At 34.6% G+C, this 22,448-nt stretch overlaps 1 protein-coding gene across 1 annotated transcript; it reads right to left on the bottom strand.

Annotated features, from left to right (window-relative positions):
• Positions 1-551: 551 nt before the first annotated feature.
• On the bottom strand, positions 552-16,682 carry LOC148301908 (uncharacterized). Its single transcript, XM_088272524.1, has 8 exons — positions 15,574-16,682; positions 10,783-10,912; positions 7,760-7,882; positions 6,509-7,164; positions 4,695-4,778; positions 4,281-4,364; positions 3,928-4,032; positions 552-3,522 (listed from the first exon to the last, which is right to left on the bottom strand). The coding sequence occupies exons 1-8, from the start codon at positions 16,680-16,682 to the stop codon at positions 3,453-3,455; spliced, it is 2,361 nt and encodes a 786-aa protein (XP_088128650.1). The 3' UTR covers positions 552-3,452.
• Between the last annotated feature and the right edge of the window lie 5,766 nt (positions 16,683-22,448).

The following is a 22,448-nucleotide window of genomic DNA, read 5'->3' on the forward strand; positions in this document are numbered from 1 at the left end:
ATTTAGACTTGGTCATTCGTGAACGACCGGATCTAATGATTCGTTCATTTACTTGAGTAACCGGTTCCCAATTTTAAGAGAATATTGTTCACTAACGTTGATCCGCTCAATGGTTTACTGACTCGCAGAATTATTGATTAACTGACTAACTGTTCATTGATTTTGGATAAGAAATTACCAATTAAGAAGTAATTTTTTACTGTGACAACCTTTTTCGTTGTTGATTGTTGTCGTCGATACGATTTGCAACTGATCGAAGATGATTTGTCTGTTGAACGATCCGTCGTTTAATTGATCTGGTATTAGTGAACGAATCATGAAAGATTGATATGGATCTTCAATCTTTCACGGTTCGTTCACTAAGTTAAGTAATAACAAGTCGATATAATAATATTTGATTCGGGTTAAAAAGTTGGAATTAAAAAAAGAAAACGTTAAAATTGTACATTTTATTATTGACATGAATATATAACTATGGTTAATGACTAGACAATAAAATATTAATTAATATGAAATACAATATTTACAATATACTTTGAAGTACTTTGGTGATAGTTGATTTACAAGATAAAACACCAATATTAAAATAAAATATAATCACCAATATTTTAATACATGAATGATTAAGACGACAAATATATTTATTTTACAATTATTAAATTCCAATTTATCGATGTAATTACCCTGTATTATGGAGCATTGAAGTACATGTTAAGTGCAATATAATAAAAATAATATAACATTTTATACAAGTATTATTTGGAATTCTACTACATCAATTGTTTATATGTAGTTTGGGGAATATGCTATTTTCATTCGAGAGCACTGGCAGATATACTATATAAAACTTTACAATAAAGGGACTTTTTAAATTTTCTTTTGTAATTATAATAATCCCAAATATAAACATTTAATTTATTTATTATTTTCATTTGGAAAATTTGATTATATACAGCATTTTAACATCGTAAGTTGGCAATATCATTTTGCATAGGTATGTTGTGATAAGTTGGTACTGATACTCAAAACAATATAATCTGTGGCGTAAAAATTTCCCACTTCGTCGCAAATTTTCCGATGGTGACTGTCGTTGTTGGGAAAAATAACGACGTCACGAATTGTTTGTTTTTAGTGTCATTGTATTGATATTTTGATCAAAGGGTTTAAGTTCTAACGTCTATAAATGAATTTATTGTTTAGATGGGTATTTAGACTTAAACGTGGATTGTTCTTGAACGACCGGATCTCAATAATTCGTTTATTTACATTGATTGCGTAACCGGATCCCGGTTTCAGAACAATATAAAGATATTTCCCTTATTTCTGTACAAATTTCAGCAAGAACCGTTTGTCTAATGATATTATTATTTTGTATTAATTTATTTGCCATTAAATAACGCAACAATATTCTGTTATCGGTATTATTACATTCTCAGCCAATATTATTTTTATTAAAACATTTTAAACACCATTCACAAATCAGTCATTCATTTGAATATTCATTGGTTTACAAAAACGATTATTTTATTTTATTATTATTCGAATTTTTACATTTTTATCATATGACACTTAAAATCAACAACCTTCCAATTTTATATTTACCGACCAAAAACTTTTTAAATCGCTTTTCAACTAATTGTGGCCATTACACGATTGACACGTAATTTTAAAGCTTTAAAAAAATAACAGGCGTAATAATGATATATTATTCTTTTAAAATTATAAGTTTTTGGCATTAACGTGATGAAGTAATAAAATCAAAAATATGAATGCGGAGTGCGAAGGGCTTTTTGCTATGGCCGAAAGATTTGACTTGCCTTCTACAATAGAGAAGATTAAGAGCTACAACATCTCTCCTGTCATATTCTTAGACTCCCCAACTTATATACATACATCTAGCCATACACCCCCGACTTTTGACTTGGCTAGAATTAATCGTGTGAGGCAGTGGTCGCAAACTTATTGGCCAAAGAGCCAAATATGAACATAACAACGATAATTTTTTTCTTGAACGCCAAATCGTTTGCATGGTATACCTTAATTATAATTTTAGACCTTATTTTGATTACGGGTACACTCATTAAAACTTGATTTTACACATCATAAGGGTTTTATTAAGTGATGATATTTTTAAAGTATGGTATCCATAAGAACACTACTTATCGCGAATAGTGTTCTTGCATCTCCTTTGAAAGTTTGATCAAGTTAGGTTTGTATGTCGTCATTTTCAGCAGTTTCCAGGTTCTCATCAATAAGACGATTTCTAAGTTTTCTTTTGATAAGTACGTTGAGTCGAAGAGCCTTCGCGCAGATATTTGTGCCGGAGTCGCTCTTAAAAGGTCAAAGAGCCGCATGCGGCTCCCGAGCCACACTTTGATGACCCATGGTCTAAGGCAGGGTTCGGCAGTTTGTCAAGTGAGAAGAGCGAAATTTTCATGAAAACAGGATAACAAAGGGACCAGACAGCTGCATATATCGCTCACTGCTTTCAACAACGTTATATATAAAAAATCGTCAATTTTCAGCTGTGCATATTTTCGGAATGCCCAGAAAATGTACTATATCCCAGCGAAAGCGGCATATTTTTAACATAATATTTACCCGCTACAGGGCAAAAAGTGTTGTTTTTGCATTTTGAAGAAAATATATTGTTTAATTATTTAAAAAAAAATATATTAAATATTTTTCAAATGGAGAAACAACCTTCAGGTTTTACCTAAAAAGATCTGTTGCACAATAAAAAGTTCAATAAGTGGCTTGATATTTATTCTTAATACATTTGAGTATATTCTTAAACTTTAAAAACGAACTCCTGAAAAATCAAGTATTTGATTTATGACGTTCTTGAAAGGAGTGAGCGATAGAGAAGCGATATATGAAGAGGTAGATTTTTAACCCTTTACTTGTGCTGTATCACTTATACTTCACGACTCGTCAACTGGAATTAATACTGCGAAAATATATTAATATCTTCGACTCGCTGCACTGTTACATTCAAAGACAATTTGGAAATTTTGGTTTTCACTGTTTTCGCAGATAGAAGCATTTCGGCGGGTCTTTCTAAGTTATAAGGTTGCTTGAGATACGGTGAAATTAGAGTTCATGTCCGAAGAGGGCGAAGAGCCGCAAACCTCTGGTCTAAGTGATTGCAATTTAACAGAATTCACTCAGCTTTCATAAATGTACATATATACTTTTCCAATACCATATTTCGTTTCCATACATCTGTGTTGGCCCTAGCGTTTCGATATGCACTGTCAGCATAGCCGGCAAATTTAATAATAAAAAACGAGTATTATTTGTATATTACAGATTAAAACGGTCACAGCCTCAAATTTTCAATATTCGTAAACTTTTCTTGGGGTTCCCCATTTCTACTACGATGACCGCAACTGACTTTTTTAAAATTACAAATAAACAGCAGCCAGATGTCCGTAAGGGTGGCTATACTGTCATCCAAGCAGTGCCGCGTTGTTGCCATGCACACGCATATGACGGTTGAGGTTGCCAGACTGCGAAAACCTGAGGAAAATAAATATATAGATTTAAAAGAGGTAGGTATCAATTATATGATTTCGCCGTCAATCCATGTAACTTTTATTCGGACTAAACAGACGGAACTCTAAACGTGTTGTTACTAGCATATTCAGGTAAGTAACTCTCAAACACAACATTTGCAATTTCATAAAACGAAATTTCATTTTGAAATGTGTTTTAAGAAAAATAATGACACTCCACTGTAATAAAAAATAAAAAAAATATGTAAACATAAAAATTACTTTTTTAAAATAGTTAGGCAGATAAACAACCATAAATATATATAATCATACATATTATTCGTAATTGTGTAAGCACGTATTAAAATTACTAGTGTAATTAAGTACTTAAGTACCTACTTAAAAAAATTAGAGGAAATAAATCATTTACCTTAAAAAACACAGCTTACACTGGTAAGGCTTTTCTCCGGAATGGATTCGCAAGTGTTTTGTGAGAGTCGAACTGTCAGAAAAAGCCTTTTTGCAAGCTCGGCACCTGAAACAAACAATTATTATTTATTATTAAATTGTTATTACAGTATACAGATTTACGAAATTACTTATAAAATAATGACAGAGAAAATTATGAAATATTTATCAGGAAATTAAATACAAATATAATAATAAAGTCTTTATATTGAATGATATAAAAATTCAAACGGTTGAAAAAAAAACATCAAAAAAGTACCTATGAAAATTTGTGGAACACTCAATAAAATATTTGAATTTAGAAAAAATACTTACCTGTAGGGACGTTCGCCCGAATGTGTCCTCATGTGAGTGGTAACACTGGAACTTTGGCTGAACCTTCTATGGCAGATTTGACAGCTGTAAAATAAAAAAGTGTATTTTCATGAAAGGAATATGTTGATTTACTTAAACGGTATATTGAAGATCTAACAACTTCGTAAAATGTGATAAGGGTTTCTTTGACTAAAGGTTTGGAACAGTTTGTAATAAAAATATGAGCAAATATAATATTACAATCTTGGTAGCACTGATTTACTTCAACCATAGATAAAATAATAATTACTGATTATTATTTTGCCTATGGTTGAAGTAAATCATTAAGGAAGTGGTTTCCTTTTTTATTTTTTTTATGAATGGTACTCATTTCTATTATACATATATGGTAATCTCTTTAAATGTATATTTTACCTGAATGGTTTCTGTCCAGTATGTGTTCTGACGTGTGCAGTCAAATTAGCTGCCTGTGAAAAGCTTTTGTTGCAGTCGGAACATCTGAAAAAAAGTGAATGCCGAATGTTACACCTGTATAAAGTGATCACTTAAACCAACCTGTGACAGGTCGTAAGCCCTGTAAATACCCAGTCTTCCATATTCTTCTTCATCTATAAAAGGATATCAACAAGATTTTTTTTTTCAAATTATAAGCAGCATAAATTATTAAAATCATTTTTTCAGGGGTCTTCCAGTACCTACCTATATTAAATGATGAAGTGTGCCTCGAAATTGACCCAGATCATGTACATCTGGATTTTTGAAAAGGATTGGGTCAAACATATTTATATTCAAGGTTTAGTGGTGAGATAAGATTTATTTTCGAGCAAAATACGTTCAATTTACCCTGTATAGTGAAAAAAGGTACCTAATTACATCATCAAATTTAAAACCACAAGAAAGTACGAAGACCTTCCGATATTCTTCTCCTTTTTCTTCTGAACCTTTTTTGAACTCGAGAGGTTTACAGGACGTGCGATCGGTCGGTTCTGCATTCCAGATTCATAAATATAGTAGTGGAATACTATATCGTTCACTCCTTTCAACAACGTCATATATCAAAAATCGACAATTTTCAGTTACGCGTGTTTTCGGAATGCCCAGAAAATGTACTATATCCCAGCGAAAGCAGCATATTTTTTACTTCATATTTACCCGCTCTCCAAAGGCTGCTTTATAGATGCCACCTTTCATCTCAAAAAATATAACATGAAAATCTCCATTAACAAAACAAAGAGCATGGTCACTTCGAGACACCCAATACGATGCAAACTTGCAATCAATAATGAAAGCATAGAGCAAGTTATGCAATTCAAGTATTTGGGTGTCGAAGTGTCCAGCAGCAATAACCTCTACAATGAAGTAAGAGAGCAAGCAAATAAGGCCTCTGCTTGTAGCTGGATGCTTAAAAAAAATTGTATGGAGAAACAAATACATGCTGAAAGAGAGTAAGGTGAGGATCCATAAAACCTGCGTAAGACCGATCTTGACATACGGCACGGATACAAGAGCCGACACCGCTAGAAAAGCCTTCTTAGGACATCAGAAATGAAGACTCTACGACCCATTGCAGGCCTAACACTTCGCGACAGAGTGAGAAACTCAGATATAAGAAAAATCTGCGATGTTGAAGATGTTGTGCGATGGGGAAGAGAAAGAAGACGTTTCTGGAGAGATCATGTGAGAAGAGCGAGTTCGGATCGAGTGGTGAGGGTGGCAGCGGACAGCAACATAAGCGGGATCAGACCCCCAGGAAGACCACCTAAACGATGAAAAGATAGCTGGTCTTCCACCTCCCAGGAGCGACCCGAGAATGACAGGACCTAGTCATAAAAGAAGAAGAAGAAGAAGAAGAAGAAGATTTACCCGCTACAGGGTTGTTTTTGCATTTTGAAGAAAAGGTATTGTTTAATGTTTTTTTTTTAAATACTAATTATTACTCAAATGGAGAAAAAACATGCAGGTTTTATCTAAAAAGATCTGTTGCACAGTAAAAAGTTCAATAAGTGACTTGATATTTATTTTTAATACATTTTATTACATTTTTAAACTTTAAAAACGATCTCCTGAAAAATCAAGTTCTTTGATATATTACGTCGTTGAAAGGAGTGAGCGATATGTTTGAAAGATGCAGAAGATGTTAGCGTGTGGGTACGACAGATGCCATAGAAGAGAATAGAAGCAATAGAATCGAGGAAGTTTAGTAATGAAACGCGTCCATGCGATTTTACCTGTAAGGTCTCTCCCCAGAGTGCGTTCTTAGATGTGTCTTCAGCGTACTCGGTCTAGCGTACGTTTTCCCGCAAATCCTACACAAATTCGGCTTCTGCTCATCTTCAGACCCCGAGCACCCGCTCAGAGATCCGACCTGGACCTTTCCACCGCTCAGGGAGTGGCCATTCTGCAAGCCGACTCCGTTCCCTCCGTGTGGATATCCGTGGCTATGAGGATTGAAATTTCCTTGATTTTGACTTCCGAGTATCTGATAGGTTGGACCAACGCTCGAACAACTCAGCTGGTGTTCGTTTGGCAATTGTAGCTTCGTCGAAGACCTAGTTTTGATCTGATTGTGATTAGGACTGCCGAAGCATGACTTGTTTTGCATCAAACTCGGATTCAAAGCCGCCGCAAAGTTTGGTTGGGGTGATTTTTGAGAGAATATATTGTAGTTCGAGGCGTTCGGTTGGCATTTTTGGTTTGCGCCTGTGAGCTGGATTGGTTTGAATGAAGACGTCGCTGTGATCAAGGGATCTGATTGGTTTGGGGTTCTGAAGTCTGCTGTGAAGGAGTAAGTGGCTGAGCCAGGATATGGTGCAGGGCTGATGACTCCTTGGTTTTGGGCGTACATGACGTTCATTGGTGATGAAGGGTTTTGGCCCCACTGCATCTGAAATCATGTTGTTTTGTTAGGGTGGCGCTTTGTGTTGTCGTCTTGTGTCGTGGCTAGGGTTCAAAAAATATTAAACATACTAATTACATACATACATGTAAGTCACGTATATAATATTCCCGATGAGTAATTTCCATTACGCGTTTTGGGACTTGGGATCAAAGTTAACAAGACTAAAACACAGGGCAAAATGTAAAATATAAAATAATAAAAGGTACAGTAAAAGGCATATACAAAAAAATAAGATAAGAAGCACGTTTAAAGGAAACAAATGAGAAAATATAACTAATCAATAACAAAGTATTTTTTTTTATTTCATTCATTTTGGATATCTGACTGGGTTCTATTTTATATATATCAGGGATCTGGTTAATTTGGGTATGGGCAATATATTGCAAGGACTTTACTCCAAATTTAGTTGTGTGTATCGGCTCCACGTGTATTTTATCATGTCCACATGTATTTTATGCTAGGTTATGTATTTGGATTGCATGTTAGAATTATGTCCTAAAATTGCTCTTATTGTGAATGTAATAGAATGTGGGTGAAATATAGTTAATTTACAGAGTAGTAGAGTAGACGGGACATTTACCTGCGGGCACATTTGATCTGGGGGGTATCCGTGCATAGTCATATTCATAGACACATTGACGCTCATTGTAGGGAACACTCCGGCCCCGCAAGTGTCGTAGCACCCCGGACCTCCCATCACCATCTATCAAAATCAAACAAATAAATAAAAATAAAACAATAAAATAACTGAGAGTTTTATTAACGTAATCATAAACCGTTTAAGAAACAAACATCAATGCCTATCTATAATATTTTATGGTTTAACTTAATAATAATAATAATTTTGGATGATTTAATAGCGCCATTTTCGTAAAAAACTACCTCAAGGGCGCTTATACATGTATGGATTTTGATATGAAAATGATAATGAGGGAAAATTAAAAAATATATATTAATGAAAAACGTCGTCAATCGGCTGAGTTTGAAGGCAGGAAAGTGGAGCCGCCGTATTGTTGCGCTTTCTTCTCGGTCTTCTTGGGCTGGAGCATGACCAAGATGTTGGACAGGACGCCTCACTGTGTAATGGTAATGCCGGAGAGCAGCTTGTTAAGGTCCCGTCATTATGGATATTCAACTGCAGATGGCGGAGGTAATGCTGGTCTTCTTGTTGTCACTGGAGGCATTGATGGGCATTTCCAACACCTTGGCAGCTAGATACTCCATGACGGCGGCAAGGTACGCGGGCGCACAAGCCCCAACTTTCTCAACGTAGTAGATGCGAGCTAGCGTGTTTTGGAGTTTTAAAATTGCCCCTGTACTCCATAGAGTTTATTAATGTTATGTGTTGTATTGCAAGGATATTTTTTCTTGAAGTTCTAATAATAAATTGCACAAATAGAAGTTAAGAGAAGAGTAAGCACATGTTTTTTGGTCGCTATTGTCTATTGTATTCACTGTATTGACATGGTCGTAGGGATGCATTTTACACGTGTTTTTTTTTCGAGAGCACTTCTCTTGAAAACGGTCCATTTCTCGGAAATGGATTACATCACGCAACAAGCTAACTTGAGTTGCATTAAAGTGATGCATTATTGATGTATTTTTCGCAAATAACAGCTAAACTTTAGAACTTTTTTCACTTTTAACTTTTTCAATTTATCACAAATCACAATATTTCTAAATATGCAAAAAATTACGGACTTTAGATGCAAATATCCTGGGGAATATATTTAAACTTATGGAGCAGCTTCGGCCGGCAGCTATACAGCGCCAAGCCAGAAGACTACTTACTCCCTTGTTAGAAGTGTATTAACCACATCGGATCCGTGATAGTTTATAAGGAACTGTGACGATGGTATCATACATGATAAAACCAGTGAAGGACATTGGTACCATAAACCAAGCTAGGACACAAAATGCCGAACCCTTTTCTAGTGTAACGGATTATCCCTCCTGTTCCCACAGATTAAAATAAAACATCCCTTTTTCAAGTTAAAAGAAACGAAAATCCACTTAATGATCTATAAACCTTGTACATGATAATAAATGCTTTTTCCCATGCAAAAAAAAACGAACATCCCGCAGGGGTAATTATTTTTACGATCTCTCAGAAGAATGTGCGACAAAATGATGTGTGATAGATGTTCGAATAGTGAAATAAACAAAGAATGCAAAGCTGAGGCAAGCATTATCGATAAAATTAAGAATGGTGTGTCGAGATGGTTTGGACATGTAGAACGAATGAGTGAGGAAAGAACGGTAAAACAAATTTATGAGGCGAATGTAATTGGAAAAAGGAGCAGAGAAGACCGAGAAAAACTTGGCACGATTAAATACCATATGCCAAATACTTGAAAGCGGTCAGGTTAGGAGTCGAAACAATCGGCGGGTATGTATGAGGAGATGCATGAACGTGGAAGAGGAGAAGAATGTTTGCAAGACTTCAGAACCCCAAAGAGTGGTGTGGCGTTCTATTCTCTCTGCCTACCCCTGCGGGGAAGCGGCGTGATGGTTAGTTATTTAGTTAGTTTTAAAAAATAGCTAACTAACCAGAACGACGCTTCCCCGCAAGGGTAGGCAGAGAGAACAGAACGCCACATTAATCTGTGTTTGCAAACAATCGTCACATCTTCCACATTCATGCATCTCCTCATAACTTTTCCTCATATTAAAAAAAAAGATCTTGCCAAGGCATTTTGGTATTATGAATATAATAAACAAAAACCTAGATTGATTGTACAAACATGTCTTTTTTGGAATTACCTAAATTTCAAGTGACTTTGAAATCTAGCTACGGCCTATGCATCACTGGTCATCAAATTCCTACTAAGCCTTTAACCTTTTTCTGCTTGCACCTGCAACGGGAGACAACGACGAAACCGGTCAATGGTAAAAATTAAAAGTGGAAAAACTATAAAGTTGTTGTTTTATTACTATTTTTTGACATCTCATCAAAGATGAAGAAGAATATGGAAGTCTGGGCATTTACGGGGCTGACGACCGTCATAGGCTGGTTTAAGTGATCACTTTACACACGTGTAACATTCACCAATTCTACCCATCATCGACAACCACACTATTCAAATTCTTGGAAGTTCTAAATATATGAACTAATTTTGAAACATTATTCTTGAATCACTAGAACTTCACTAGAGACATCTATTGGTGGGATGAAAAGAAGCTTTTCATCTCACGAAGAGGATTCGGATCTCACATACTAATAAAAGAGTTTCTGCTCAATAAAAAGCTTCTTTTCATCTTACCAATATGTAGATGTCTATAGTGAAGTTCTAGTGATTCAAGAACAAAGTTACGAAATTGGTTCATATATATAATCCAAGAATTTGAGTAGTGTGGTTTCTCAATAATGGGTAGTGTTGGCGAATGTTACACGTGTGTAAAGTGATCACTTAAACCAGCTTATGACGGTCGTCAGCCCCGTAAATGCCCAATCAAATCAAATTAAATTAATTAATAAATGCCCAGACTTTCTTATGCCCATATTCTTCTTCATCTTTGATGAGATGTCAAAAAATAATAGGTTTGAGATAATTGATGAGTAGGTACTAGGTACCTGATGGTAAGTAATGACAGGGTAGGTACCTGAGGATGCAGGGCCAGATCCTGCTGGCCGTACTGGGCGCCCAGTTCGGCCCCGGGATGGACCACGGCGTGTTTCAGCGACAGCAGAACGTCGGCCACTTCGTGAGGTTGTTTTTCTTTCAATTCGCCCCTGGAAATGTTAATGAATTCAGCCACGAATCTAAAGGTGGGCTTTCTAACATTTGCCATTCAAATTGGCCGTAAAAATATGTGGATATTTTTTCAAAAGTATGTTTTTATTATTTATTATTTAACTAGTGTCGCGGATTCTTTTCAAAGAAGTTTCTCGGTTTGAACCCACTCTACCACAATTTGATACCTATTTCTAATAATGAGCCGCTCAGGCTCACAGAAATAGTATGAATTTGAAATATTTGTGTAAATAAAAAATACACAAATATATATATATATATATATATATATATATATATATATATATATATATATATATATATATATATATATATATATATATATATTTTTTTTTTTTTAAAGAAATATATATATAAAGATTGGATGTTTCGTTTCAAATATCATTCAAATTAATAGCCACGGATGGCCAACACTCTCATTATCATTTGACGTTCATTTTGTGTAATGCTATTTATAAACTCTGCTTCACAACTACCGGTTTTGGAGAAATGATTCCTTCATCAGGTCACTTGACGACTGACTGATGGAGTAGTTATTTTGAAACCGGAAGTCGTGAAGTAGAGCTTTTAAGTGGTAATACACAAAGTGAAAGATGAATGATAAGGACAGTGTTATATGACCATTTCACAAAGTTAACAATGATTTTAATGTACAAAATAAATTTTAATAAAAATACTTCATTCGATCAACCCAATTTTTCAGTACATTTTAGACTGTTTGGGCTTCAATCCCAAGCTTTCAGAGTGGTAACTTAACGCCCTAACCATTACACTACTGAGGAGGAGTACCTAACTAACTAACTAACCATCACGCCGCTTCCCCGCAGGGGTAGGCAGAGAGAATCGAACGCCACACCACTCTGTCTTTGCAAACATTCTTTGCCTCTTCTACATTCATGCATCTCCTCATACATACTGGTTATAATTTCGAATACAAATGATCACCATTAAAAACAGGTATAAATTCGTTTTAGGTTTAATTTTTTTTTGAAAATTACTCAATGAAACGTTATGTTTCTGTCAGTTTCAAGTTTTTAATTTAATACTTTTATTTACAAACGAAAGTAAAAATATATTTAAAAGAAAGTTTATTTTTACTTTTGTCCGCCTCCGTAGTGTAATGGTCAGCACGCTCGGCTACCGTTCTGGAGGTCCCGGGTTCGATCCCCAAGGGGGGTAAAAATAAATATAAGTGATTTTTTCACTGTAATATTTATTCAATATTACCATGGACTGGTACCTGAAGCGGAGGGCTGATCACCTTTCCTCCATAAGTAAAACGATCATGATAACACTGCGTTTATAAGACACAGTGCCCTATGCACCATTGGGGTGCGGATAAGGGTTTTATTATTATTATTATTTATGTATTCAAATTTTAACGTTACACAGTAAATTAAATTAAATGACTGCCTCCGTGGTGGTTAGCGTGGTTAGCAACCGCGCTGGAAGTCCCGGGTTCGATTTCCAGGAGGGATGAAAATAAGTTTTGTGATTTTACACTCCAATATTCATTTGATATTATCCTGGATTAGTCACTGAAGCGCAGGAGTAATCATGTAGATAACGATCAAGATAGCACTATGTCAATAGTGCGGATAAGGGTTAGAATGAATGAAAATTATTAGATTTATGTTTTGCACTGACATTTCTTGGTGGAACTGCTTTTTATGAAATAAAATAACAACTATGTAATTTTTTCACATGATCAGTCATCACCAGTCTGATGATTTTGGTTACGACGAAACCCGGTTGCTGGTCAAATAAAATTAATGTGGAAAAATTTACATAGTTGTTATTTTATTCCAAGCAATGAAATTAATATTATTTTTTTGAGAATAGATGCCCGCGAAGAATTTTAGGCGTGCGGTGGTTTGACTTCGTGATGAATGAGGAAATACGGCGTGGGATTCAGCAACCCATGGTCACAACTGTCGCTAAGAAAAGGCAGACAGTTGGCTTGGCCATGTACTTCGCATGCCTCCCGAGAGCCGCCATCAAGCTTGCCTCTTTACTGCCATGTGTGAATGTCGTCTTGAAGAGGAGGATCTAGATCACATGTTCTTTGGATACCCGTTGAATGACGGCTACCCGAGCTTCTTTTCAGACCTCTCCAGCATAAACGTTCCATTTCCCACCAACATCTTAACCTTTTTAACCTCACCTAATAAACTTGTATGTGAGATAATTTATAAATATCTTTAAATTAATTGTATAAATTTGTAAAGTTGTATGATAACTCACTAAACAAACTAACATTACTCATAAAACTAACCCCAATAACAGGAATACTAACACTTGAAAGTCAAATGTAAAAAAGTGTAAATAAAAAATAACTCGACACTGGCTATAACACCCAAGATGGGTGAAAAGCCATTAAAAAGAAGAAGAAGAAGATTGCCTCTTTTACAAGGCATCGGGTTAGCGCCGCCCAGCACGACCACTGCTGACAATTCGTCGACAGTTCTCGTCAGAACGTCGGGTCGCGAACCTGACTTGGGAGGATGCAAGGGAGCCTGGAGGCAGTTTGTGGACTCCATATGTTCCACATAGGGAGCGGATATGATTAGGGATAAGAATAAAAAGTCTACAATTAAAATAAAACTTTGTTTTAAAATCACTATAAGTACTATATCGTTATAAGGTCCGCCTCCGTGGTGTAATGGTCAGCGTGTTTAGCTACCGTGCTGGAGGTCCCGGGTTCGATTCCCAGGGGGGGGTGAAAATAAATATTTGTGATTTTACACTGTAAGATTTATTTGATATTACCCTAGACTGGTTCCTGAAGCGCAAGAGTGATCACCTTGCCTTCATGTAAGTAATGATCAAGATAACACTGCGTCAATTCAATGCAGTGCCCTATGCACCACTGGGTGCGTAGGGTAAGTAAATATAAGTAAATAAGTAATATTTAGTGATTTTAAAACAAAGTTACATTTTAATTGTAAAATGAAAAAAACAAAGTTGGTGCTTCAAATATAAATTATAATAAAAAGTCTGTATATAAAAAACAGCAATCACCAATTTTATTAATAAAATTGCCGGATTGTTTTTTTTTCTTGAAAACATGGGGGGCCGGATGAAATGGAAGTCTGGGCATTTACGGGGCTGACGACCGTCATAGGCTGTTTTAAGTGATCACTTTACACACGTGTAACGTTCACCTCTTAATATACTCGTATATTGTAATTCTTATTACAAATTTTAATAAAGTTCTAATAATTATAATAAAATAAGAACTTTTAAATATATATTTTTTCACATATCGCTCACTCCTTATATCAGTCAGCAACTGTCTTCCTGCTCTTGCCTTTTGGAGTACATTCACGTTGGCGACTGAAAATTAATTTCTATCTATAAATCTTGTACGTAATAAGCAAGGAAAACAATAACTGACAGCCAAAAATACTGCAAAAGGCGGACGGATACACGATGTACGGCATTTTAGCTTGATCTGTTATGATCTACAGATATAAACACTTCAATAAGGTAATATATTCATAATTCGTTAAGTCCATTATAAAACATTTAAGAAAATGAACTCAGAACAGGGGCCGGCAACCTCTTGGACCAAAAGAGTCAAAAGTGAGTAGCAAAACGGTTTGGAATTTTATGCGAGCCAAATTGTAATTTACAATTCTTAAATTGAATTTATTTAATGTAAAAAGAAACCTGCGAGTATTTATAAGTATAATAACAGATTTCAAATCAAAGAAAGTTTTTTTACGCTGATTAAACATATATTATAGATGTATAAATCAGCGCTAAAAAGATTTTGTATCACTTTAATTATGTATCTCTATTAATTAAAAAAAGGTCCATTTTAACATTCAACGAATTATGTATTTTTAATATATTAAGTATAGAAGACTTAATAAAATTAAAGCACATATTTAAAAATTCTTATTTATTTTATGCACAGAACATTTTATGTTAAAAAATAATCAAAATTTCTTTAAATAATCAAAGAAATGTCATATAATTTATATTTGAAGCACTAGTTTTGTGATTTTCCATTTTATAATTAAAATGTAACTTTTTTTAAAAATCACTGCAAATATATTAGTATAACTTAATTATAATGTCTACCGGTAGACATTAATACTAATCAGTCTTGAAAAAGAAGCGGTTAGCTTCGAAACCGGTAGACATTAAAATTAAGTTATAATAAAATGTTTATAGTTTTGAAAACAAAGTAACATTTTAATTATAAAAGAAATGTTATTTTAAATTTGAAAGAAAGCGCCACACAAATTGCTTAAAAAGCCACATGTGGCTTGCGAGCCATATTTTGCCGACCCCTGATCTAGAACGACGAAAATAATAATGATGTTGAGTTTTTTAAATTTACATGTTTATATAATTTATGTTTATATAGTTTATGTCCGCCTCCGTAGTGTAATGGTCAGCACGCTTGGCTACCGTTCTGGAGGTTCCGGGTTCGATTCCCGGGGGGGTCAAATTGATTTTTTCACTTTTATATTACCTTGGACTAGTACCTGAAGCGGATGGCTGATCACCTTTCCTTCGTGTGTTAACGATCAAGATAACACTGTGTTTGTATAATGCAGTGCCCTATGCACCATTGGGGTGCGGATAAGGGTTTGAATTGAATTGAATTGTTTATATATGGACTTACTTGTAGTTTCCTGAGCACGGTGAAAATGGGAACAGGCTTGGTAGAGGGTCCAGATCCAACGGGGGCAGAGAGAAGGAACAAGATGCCATTTCGTCAGGAATCCAATACCCGGGACCCGCTTGTCCCGGGCCTAGAACTCCCCTGCACTCATCGAACCCGAGTCTATCATCACAATCTCCCAGTCTGTCGTCACAGTCGCCGAGACGATCGTCACAGTTCCTCAAGTGATCGTCGCAGTCGCCTAAACGGTCGTCACAATTCACTAAGCGATCGTCACAATTCACTAAGCCATCGTCACAATTCACTAAACGATCATCACAGTTTCTCAACCGATCGTCACAATTATCTAAGCGCTCGTCGCAGTTCCCTAGATGATCGTCACAATTCCTCAAGCGATCGTCGCAATGAATCAACTGATCCGGACAATCCCCTAAATCGTCGCACTCGCCTAGACGATCACTGCAATTGCCTAAACTTTCGTCACAATTCGCTAAACGGTTATCACAATCTTCTAACTGTTCGTGACAATTCGTTAAATGATCATCGCAATTTCCCAACTGGTCGTCGCAATGTGATAACTGCCCCTCGCAATGTTCTAATCGACCGTCACAATCTCTTAATTGTATATCACTTTCGGATAAATTATCACATTGTCTCAAACGATCGTCGGGATTATCTAACGTTCGTTCACAATTAGCGATTTGGTCACCGGTTTCTACCAAGTGACCGCTACGGTCCACTAAACTATTATCACAATTTAATTCTAGATTGCCACCAGAGTCTTCTATGTGCTGGGAGTCGGTGAGGCGACCTTCGCACTCGTCCAAAGTTCTGGAACACTCTTCTAGGTCGCCGTTGATAGTGTTCAAAGTGCCTCCGCATTCGCCATTGGCGCAGTTCAAGTGACAATGACTGACGCAATCTCTGAGAGAACTTAGAGGTCCGCAGTCTTGTAATGAGCCTCCGCAGCAGAGGACGCTATCGGAGACAGGATCGCACTCTGAAGGAAAGCCCGCTAGAGTCCCGTTGTAGCTGGTGACATTGTTGTATGGAGCATACTCGAGGCTCAGCCCGTACTGAGGGTTGTTGGGAATGTAGCACGACTCCATCTTTGAGCTCTTCTTATATAGATGACCCCCTGGAAAAGTTCCCACCCCTACCTGGATGCTGGGGCGGAATTTTTCTCGGCTTTGGGAAAATATTATCCCGTGGAGAGTTGATAGACGTCAATCGTCCTTTTCCTCCTCGCGTCCGCGCAGTATTTCCATCTCACTCTCTGGCGTTCCAAAAGATGTGACGGCGGCATCATCGCTAATATAATTTCTCAGCATCTGGGTTGAAATAGGGTGCGACTGCTCTTCCCACAGCACCTGTAAGGGGAAAGAGAGGGACAGAGTGAATATTATGAAATTTTCCCGTCGCTAAGGACGAATACACCTGGGCATAATATTAATATTAGCACGTGGTATGAAGTTATAGCATAAAAGGGAGGAGGGCGCCCCTAGAATTTAGTCGGTAACCATTGAAATGAGATATTTCCATTGCTGAAATATGGCTTCAAGGGTGAAGATCTTTTAACAAGTTTTTACTGTGTACATAATTGAAGCGGTTCAATTGAATCGATAAGGGAAAAGTAATTATTATATTTCTTTGTTATGAATCACTTAAACGGCGAACTAGAAATAAATGTATTTTCTTTATCTTTGAAGATAATTGTAATTAATACGTAAGGAGAATAATATAAATTAATTATAATTATGATTTATTTTTGAAGCAATAACTTTGTGATTTTCCATTTTACAACTTAAATATAACTTTGTTTTTAAATCACTATAAATATTTCTTGAAAGTTTTCTGCAGAAACTTTGTTTTAACCACTTTTTTATTAATACAATTTAACCCACCGGTTTCGACAAGAACCTTGTCATCATCCGGGTTTATTTAATTCTAAAACATTAAAATACTTCCACACACTCCGTAAAAAAATTATTAACGTTCAAAAGATAGAGTTGAAGTGTGTGGATGTTTTCGGTGAGAATATGTTAATGTTTTAGAATTAAATAAACCCTGATGATGACAAGGCTCTTGTCAAAACCGGTAGGTTAAATTGTATTAGTAAAAAAGTGCTTAAAACAAAGTTAATTTAATTTTATAAAGTTCACTATAAATATTTTATAACTTAATTATAATGTCTACCGGTAGACATAAGTATTAATCAGTCTTGAAAAAGAAACGGTTAGCTTCGAAACCGGTAATAATGAAGTTATAACAAAATATTTAGTGATTTTAAAACAAAGTTAAATTTTAATTATAATTAATTAATTAATTAATTCAATAACTCTTCATGAACATTGTGGAATCCTACCATACAGCAGAGTGTAAATGACTTAAAATAATAATAATAAGACTTTTCCATAAATATTGAAGGTATCAGAATTAACCTTTTACTAACACTAACTAACCATCACGCCGCTTACCCGCAGGGGTAGACAGACATAATAGAACGCCACACCAATCTGTCTTTACACACAATATTAGCCTCTCCTACATTCATACATCTTCTAATACATACACAAAGATTATTCCGACTCCTGACCTGACCGGTTTCAAGTATTTGGCATACTTAATCATGCTAAGTTTTCCTCGGTCTTCCTCTGCTCCTATTTCCAGCTACATTCAAACCATAATTTGTTTTACCGTTCTTTCTTAATTTTATCGATAATGCTTATCTCAGTCTTGCATTCCTTCCTTATTTGACTATTCGAACATTGATTTTTTTTATTGTTTTTTTTACTAAATACATATTTAAATAATACAAAATAGTTGAAAAATATATAATACATTTCAAATATAACGTTTCTACCTCTCTAATAAAGTAGATACTTGTGTTTAGAGAGGGAGTTCGTTTTACAATTTTTTTTATAAACAAAGTAAATTAAACAAATTAAATTCAAATTTAAACATCTGTCATACATCGTTTTGCCGCACATTCGTATGAGAGATCGCATTTCGACTGCATTCAGTCTACATTCATCCTTGTTTTGCCAACTCCATGCTACGCTTCCATACTATTATTAGGGTTGGTGCCAAGATTCCATTGGAAGAAAATTAAGCTAAAATTAAGATTATCATAAAATTATATTATTAAATTAAATTTTCTTTAAGCCCCAGTTTACATAAAATGTAATTTTTCTTCTTAAAACACCGTTTTTGTATTGAATGAATTAGTTTTTCTTCGTAATAAATTTATGATTTTGAAAAGAAAATTTTTATTGAAAGGTAATGAGTTCAATTTTTTTAATACATTCTAAAAAAATATCATATTCCTCCGCTTCAGGTACCAGTCCAGGGTGATATTGAATAAATATTAGAGTGAAAAAAAACACTTTTAGTTATTTGACCTCCCCTGGGAATCGAACCCGGGACCTCCAGAACGGTAGTGGAACGTATCTGATAAATAACTTCTAAAAATAATGTTTTATTGAATATATGCATGTACATCTATTCTGTTTTCGCATATCGCTAACTCCTTTCAACAACGTCATATATCAAAAATCGTCAGTTTTCATTTTAAAGAAAGGATAGTTAAACAAATTTATTAGGCGAATGTGGTTGACAATAGAAGAAGAGGAAGACTGTAGAAAACTTGGCATGATTAAGTATTTCAAATATTTGAAAGTGGTTAGGTCAGGAGTAGTCAGAATAATCTAAGAAGATGTATGAATGTGGAAGAGGCGAAGATTATGTGCAGAGACAGATTGGTGTAGCGTTCCATTCTCTCTGCCTACCCTTGCGGGGAAGCAGCGTGATGGTCAATTAGTTAGTTTTAGTTAAGATGTATGTCTGAGCATTGCAGGGCTCACGACCTGGCATTTAAATGGCTTAAGTGATCACTGCTTTATACACCATTCTGTCCATTATGGATATTTCAATAACATTCAAAAGATGCATAAGTGCACTGTTATTGGATTCCTGTGGTATGTTAGTTGTAATTTTTGGAGATGTGGAATTTTGGCTGTCAGTGAAAATTTGTGCCGTATATATTTTCTGAAATTCCATAAAAAGTAATAATAACAAGATTATCTACATAAATTACTCACCACATTTTTAAAACTTATTTTAAAAATATGTTCGAGAAGGTAAATAATTCAATTAGAAACGTATAATGAAATGTCTACAAGAAATGAAATAATAAAGAAAACAACGGAATTGTCAACTTTTAATTGTGTCGCCTACTTTCAAAATCCGCCAGATCCAATTTTATAAGATAGTAAAATAAATACTCTATCAGAATGCCAATTGTGGGTTTTATTGTTAAAAATATTTATATACTTGAAAACCCTGCTAAAAAATACTGAAAAACAGCGTTGTATTTCAAATTCCGCTATATTCATGGAACTTACCTTCTGACCCATATCGGCCAATCAGAGAGCGGAGATAGGTCAAAAATTAGGATGACGTCATTATCGGTTTGTGTCTCGTGTTTTTTTTTAAATACTGAAAAAAACTTAAAAGACGTTAAAATTCTCCATTTCATAATATTTTATCTAAAGATAGACAAATCTTTTAATCTTCTTGGCATTTTTTGGAAAATCGACTTAAAATGGATCTGGCGGATTTTGAAAGTAGGCGACACAATTATACTTTTATTTGAACGTGATTTTACCTAATTTAATTTGAAGACTGAATTTGTTTTTATAAAAATACATATTTTATATTTCGTCCTCGTCTCTCTTGAAATAATAAAAATCACTAAAATAATAAATATCAAAGGAAATCGAAAACCCACGCGGCCGAGAAACTTTACATTAAATCTCGCCTTTTGTGTTCGCAAGAAATGAAATACCAAAAGGCTTTTTGTTTGGAAAAATACGCATTTTCCTAGATTTCAACAAAAATAAGAACAATTCACTCTAAGGAAATTTTTCAAGGTCCGTCGGTGCTGTAATTGAATAAAATTGGATGCGGATTACGTTTCTGTGAACGTCGTGGGGTTGACATTTTAATTAACTTTTATTTTTGTGATTTTCTCTTACCCGTTTAATTTGGTTTATACCAACTTTCCTCTATTCAAACGTGTTCGCCGTAATTCTATCCATAGATATGAATAATTATTTACAGTTTGTTTGCGTATAGGCGTTGACTGCGTAGACCAATTTTTAATTACATATTTTGCAGGACTTAATTATAGAAATTCGGATAGAAAAAAACAAAGAATTATGTAAAAATCTTCTAATAGTCTATCTATTCATACGCATATACAATATAACCAGTGTTAAAATATAGTAAAACCTCGATATAACGGACTACATGGAGGGAGGCGGTGTCCGTTAAAGCCGAAAGTTCGTTTTATAAAAATAAGTAAAAAAAAAATAAAATGATTCTTTCCATAAAATGTTGTATAAATTATTAATAATTATGTGAAAATGTGACATTTTATTTATATATTTTCAACTTTTTTTATATTTTTGAATCTGGGAGAGTCCCCTTTCTAAGTCAGACAAAAATTTTGATTCTTAAACAGGAAAGTAAAAATTTGATGTACTTAGTAGTATATTGCATGATTTTTATTCTTTTATTTGAATTATACTACTACTACTGATCCTTATCCATGCCCAATGGTGCAAACGGAGCTTCATCAAATTGATGCAATGTTAAGTATAACGTTAATTATATGAAGGTAAGATCCCGCAGTTCGGTAACCAAACACGCTAACTATTACACTACGGAGGTGAACCATTAATATACAGTGATTTACGTACCCCTATCTTACGTTTTTAATGGGACTGAAAAAAAACTAAAATGGGAGGTTATAAAAAAAATTTGTGAAAATCATGTAGACGAGATTTTTGCATACAAAAATCCAAATGGAGAGAATTTATAAATTGGAGGTATTGAAAAACATTTTAAAAACCATTAAAAAAAGTTATGACAACGAACAAAACAAATAAAACACAAAAAAAACTGCACGTAAGCAATGATCGCGAATAATGTAAAAAAGGAGCGTTAAAGATCGAGTCAAAAATCGAATGACAGGATATTTTCGACGTAAACTGGGGGAAAAACGTAATGCGGGTAATAAATGTACGAAAATATATCGGCAATGAAATAATTCCACGCATTTGGTGGGAAAATGTAAAGAGCATACAAGATGTCTTAATAATAATAATTATTCTGAATTTGCCAATCACTTAATAGAAAATAATCACTCATCTGATAAAAATAAAGGTATAAATATATTACGCACATGCAATAGAGGACTCAAATTAGATTACTTAGAAATATTAGAAATTAAGGCAATTAATTTACAACTAATAAATACACAAGTAAATGATTTTGCTAAAAGTCCGTTATTAAATATGTTTCCAATCACTCATCATCCCTGATCCCTTTTGACTGTGACTGCCAATACACGCAAAAAAAATAAAGCCACTTAAATTACCCAAGCATCTTTCCCTAACCGTCAGAACATTTTGAATTTTGTTTAATTAGATAGTGTTTTAGTATTAATCAGTCTTGATAAAGAAGCGGTTAGCTTTCGAAACCGGTAGACATTATAATTAAGTTATAATAAAATATTTTTAGCGATTTTAAAACAAAGTTACATTTTAATTATGAAAAGGTAAAGATTTAACTACATTTTGACATCTCAACATTGATGAAGAAAAATATGGATGTCTGGGTATTAACAGGGTTTGTGACCTGTCATATACTGGTTAAAATGATCGTAAAACTCACGTACAACATTCACCATTCCACCATTATTTATTTGAACAAACTTAAAAGAAACAAAGCTCAATGAATAATATCGTACCTACCTTCATTTAATTAATTTCAACGTCATATTATTTTATCGGCACTTTTTTTACTAATAA

Source organism: Brachycentrus maculatus, unplaced genomic scaffold (genome assembly GCF_059751285.1).
Source record: "Brachycentrus maculatus isolate JH-2025_06_01 unplaced genomic scaffold, ASM5975128v1 h1tg000503l, whole genome shotgun sequence".
Lineage (NCBI taxonomy): Eukaryota > Metazoa > Arthropoda > Insecta > Trichoptera > Brachycentridae > Brachycentrus > Brachycentrus maculatus.

Excerpts from the sequence above, each read along its gene's own strand:
- LOC148301908 (XM_088272524.1), bottom strand. The coding sequence starts at position 16,682 with ATGGAGTCGTGCTACATTCCCAACAACCCTCAGTACGGGCTGAGCCTC. Across the intron at positions 7,165-7,759 it reads CAGATCAAATGTGCCCGCAG|ATGCAGTGGGGCCAAAACCC; the intron begins GTAAATGTCCCG and ends ACATGATTTCAG. Across the intron at positions 4,365-4,694 it reads ACTGGACAGAAACCATTCAG|CTGTCAAATCTGCCATAGAA; the intron begins GTAAAATATACA and ends TTTATTTTACAG.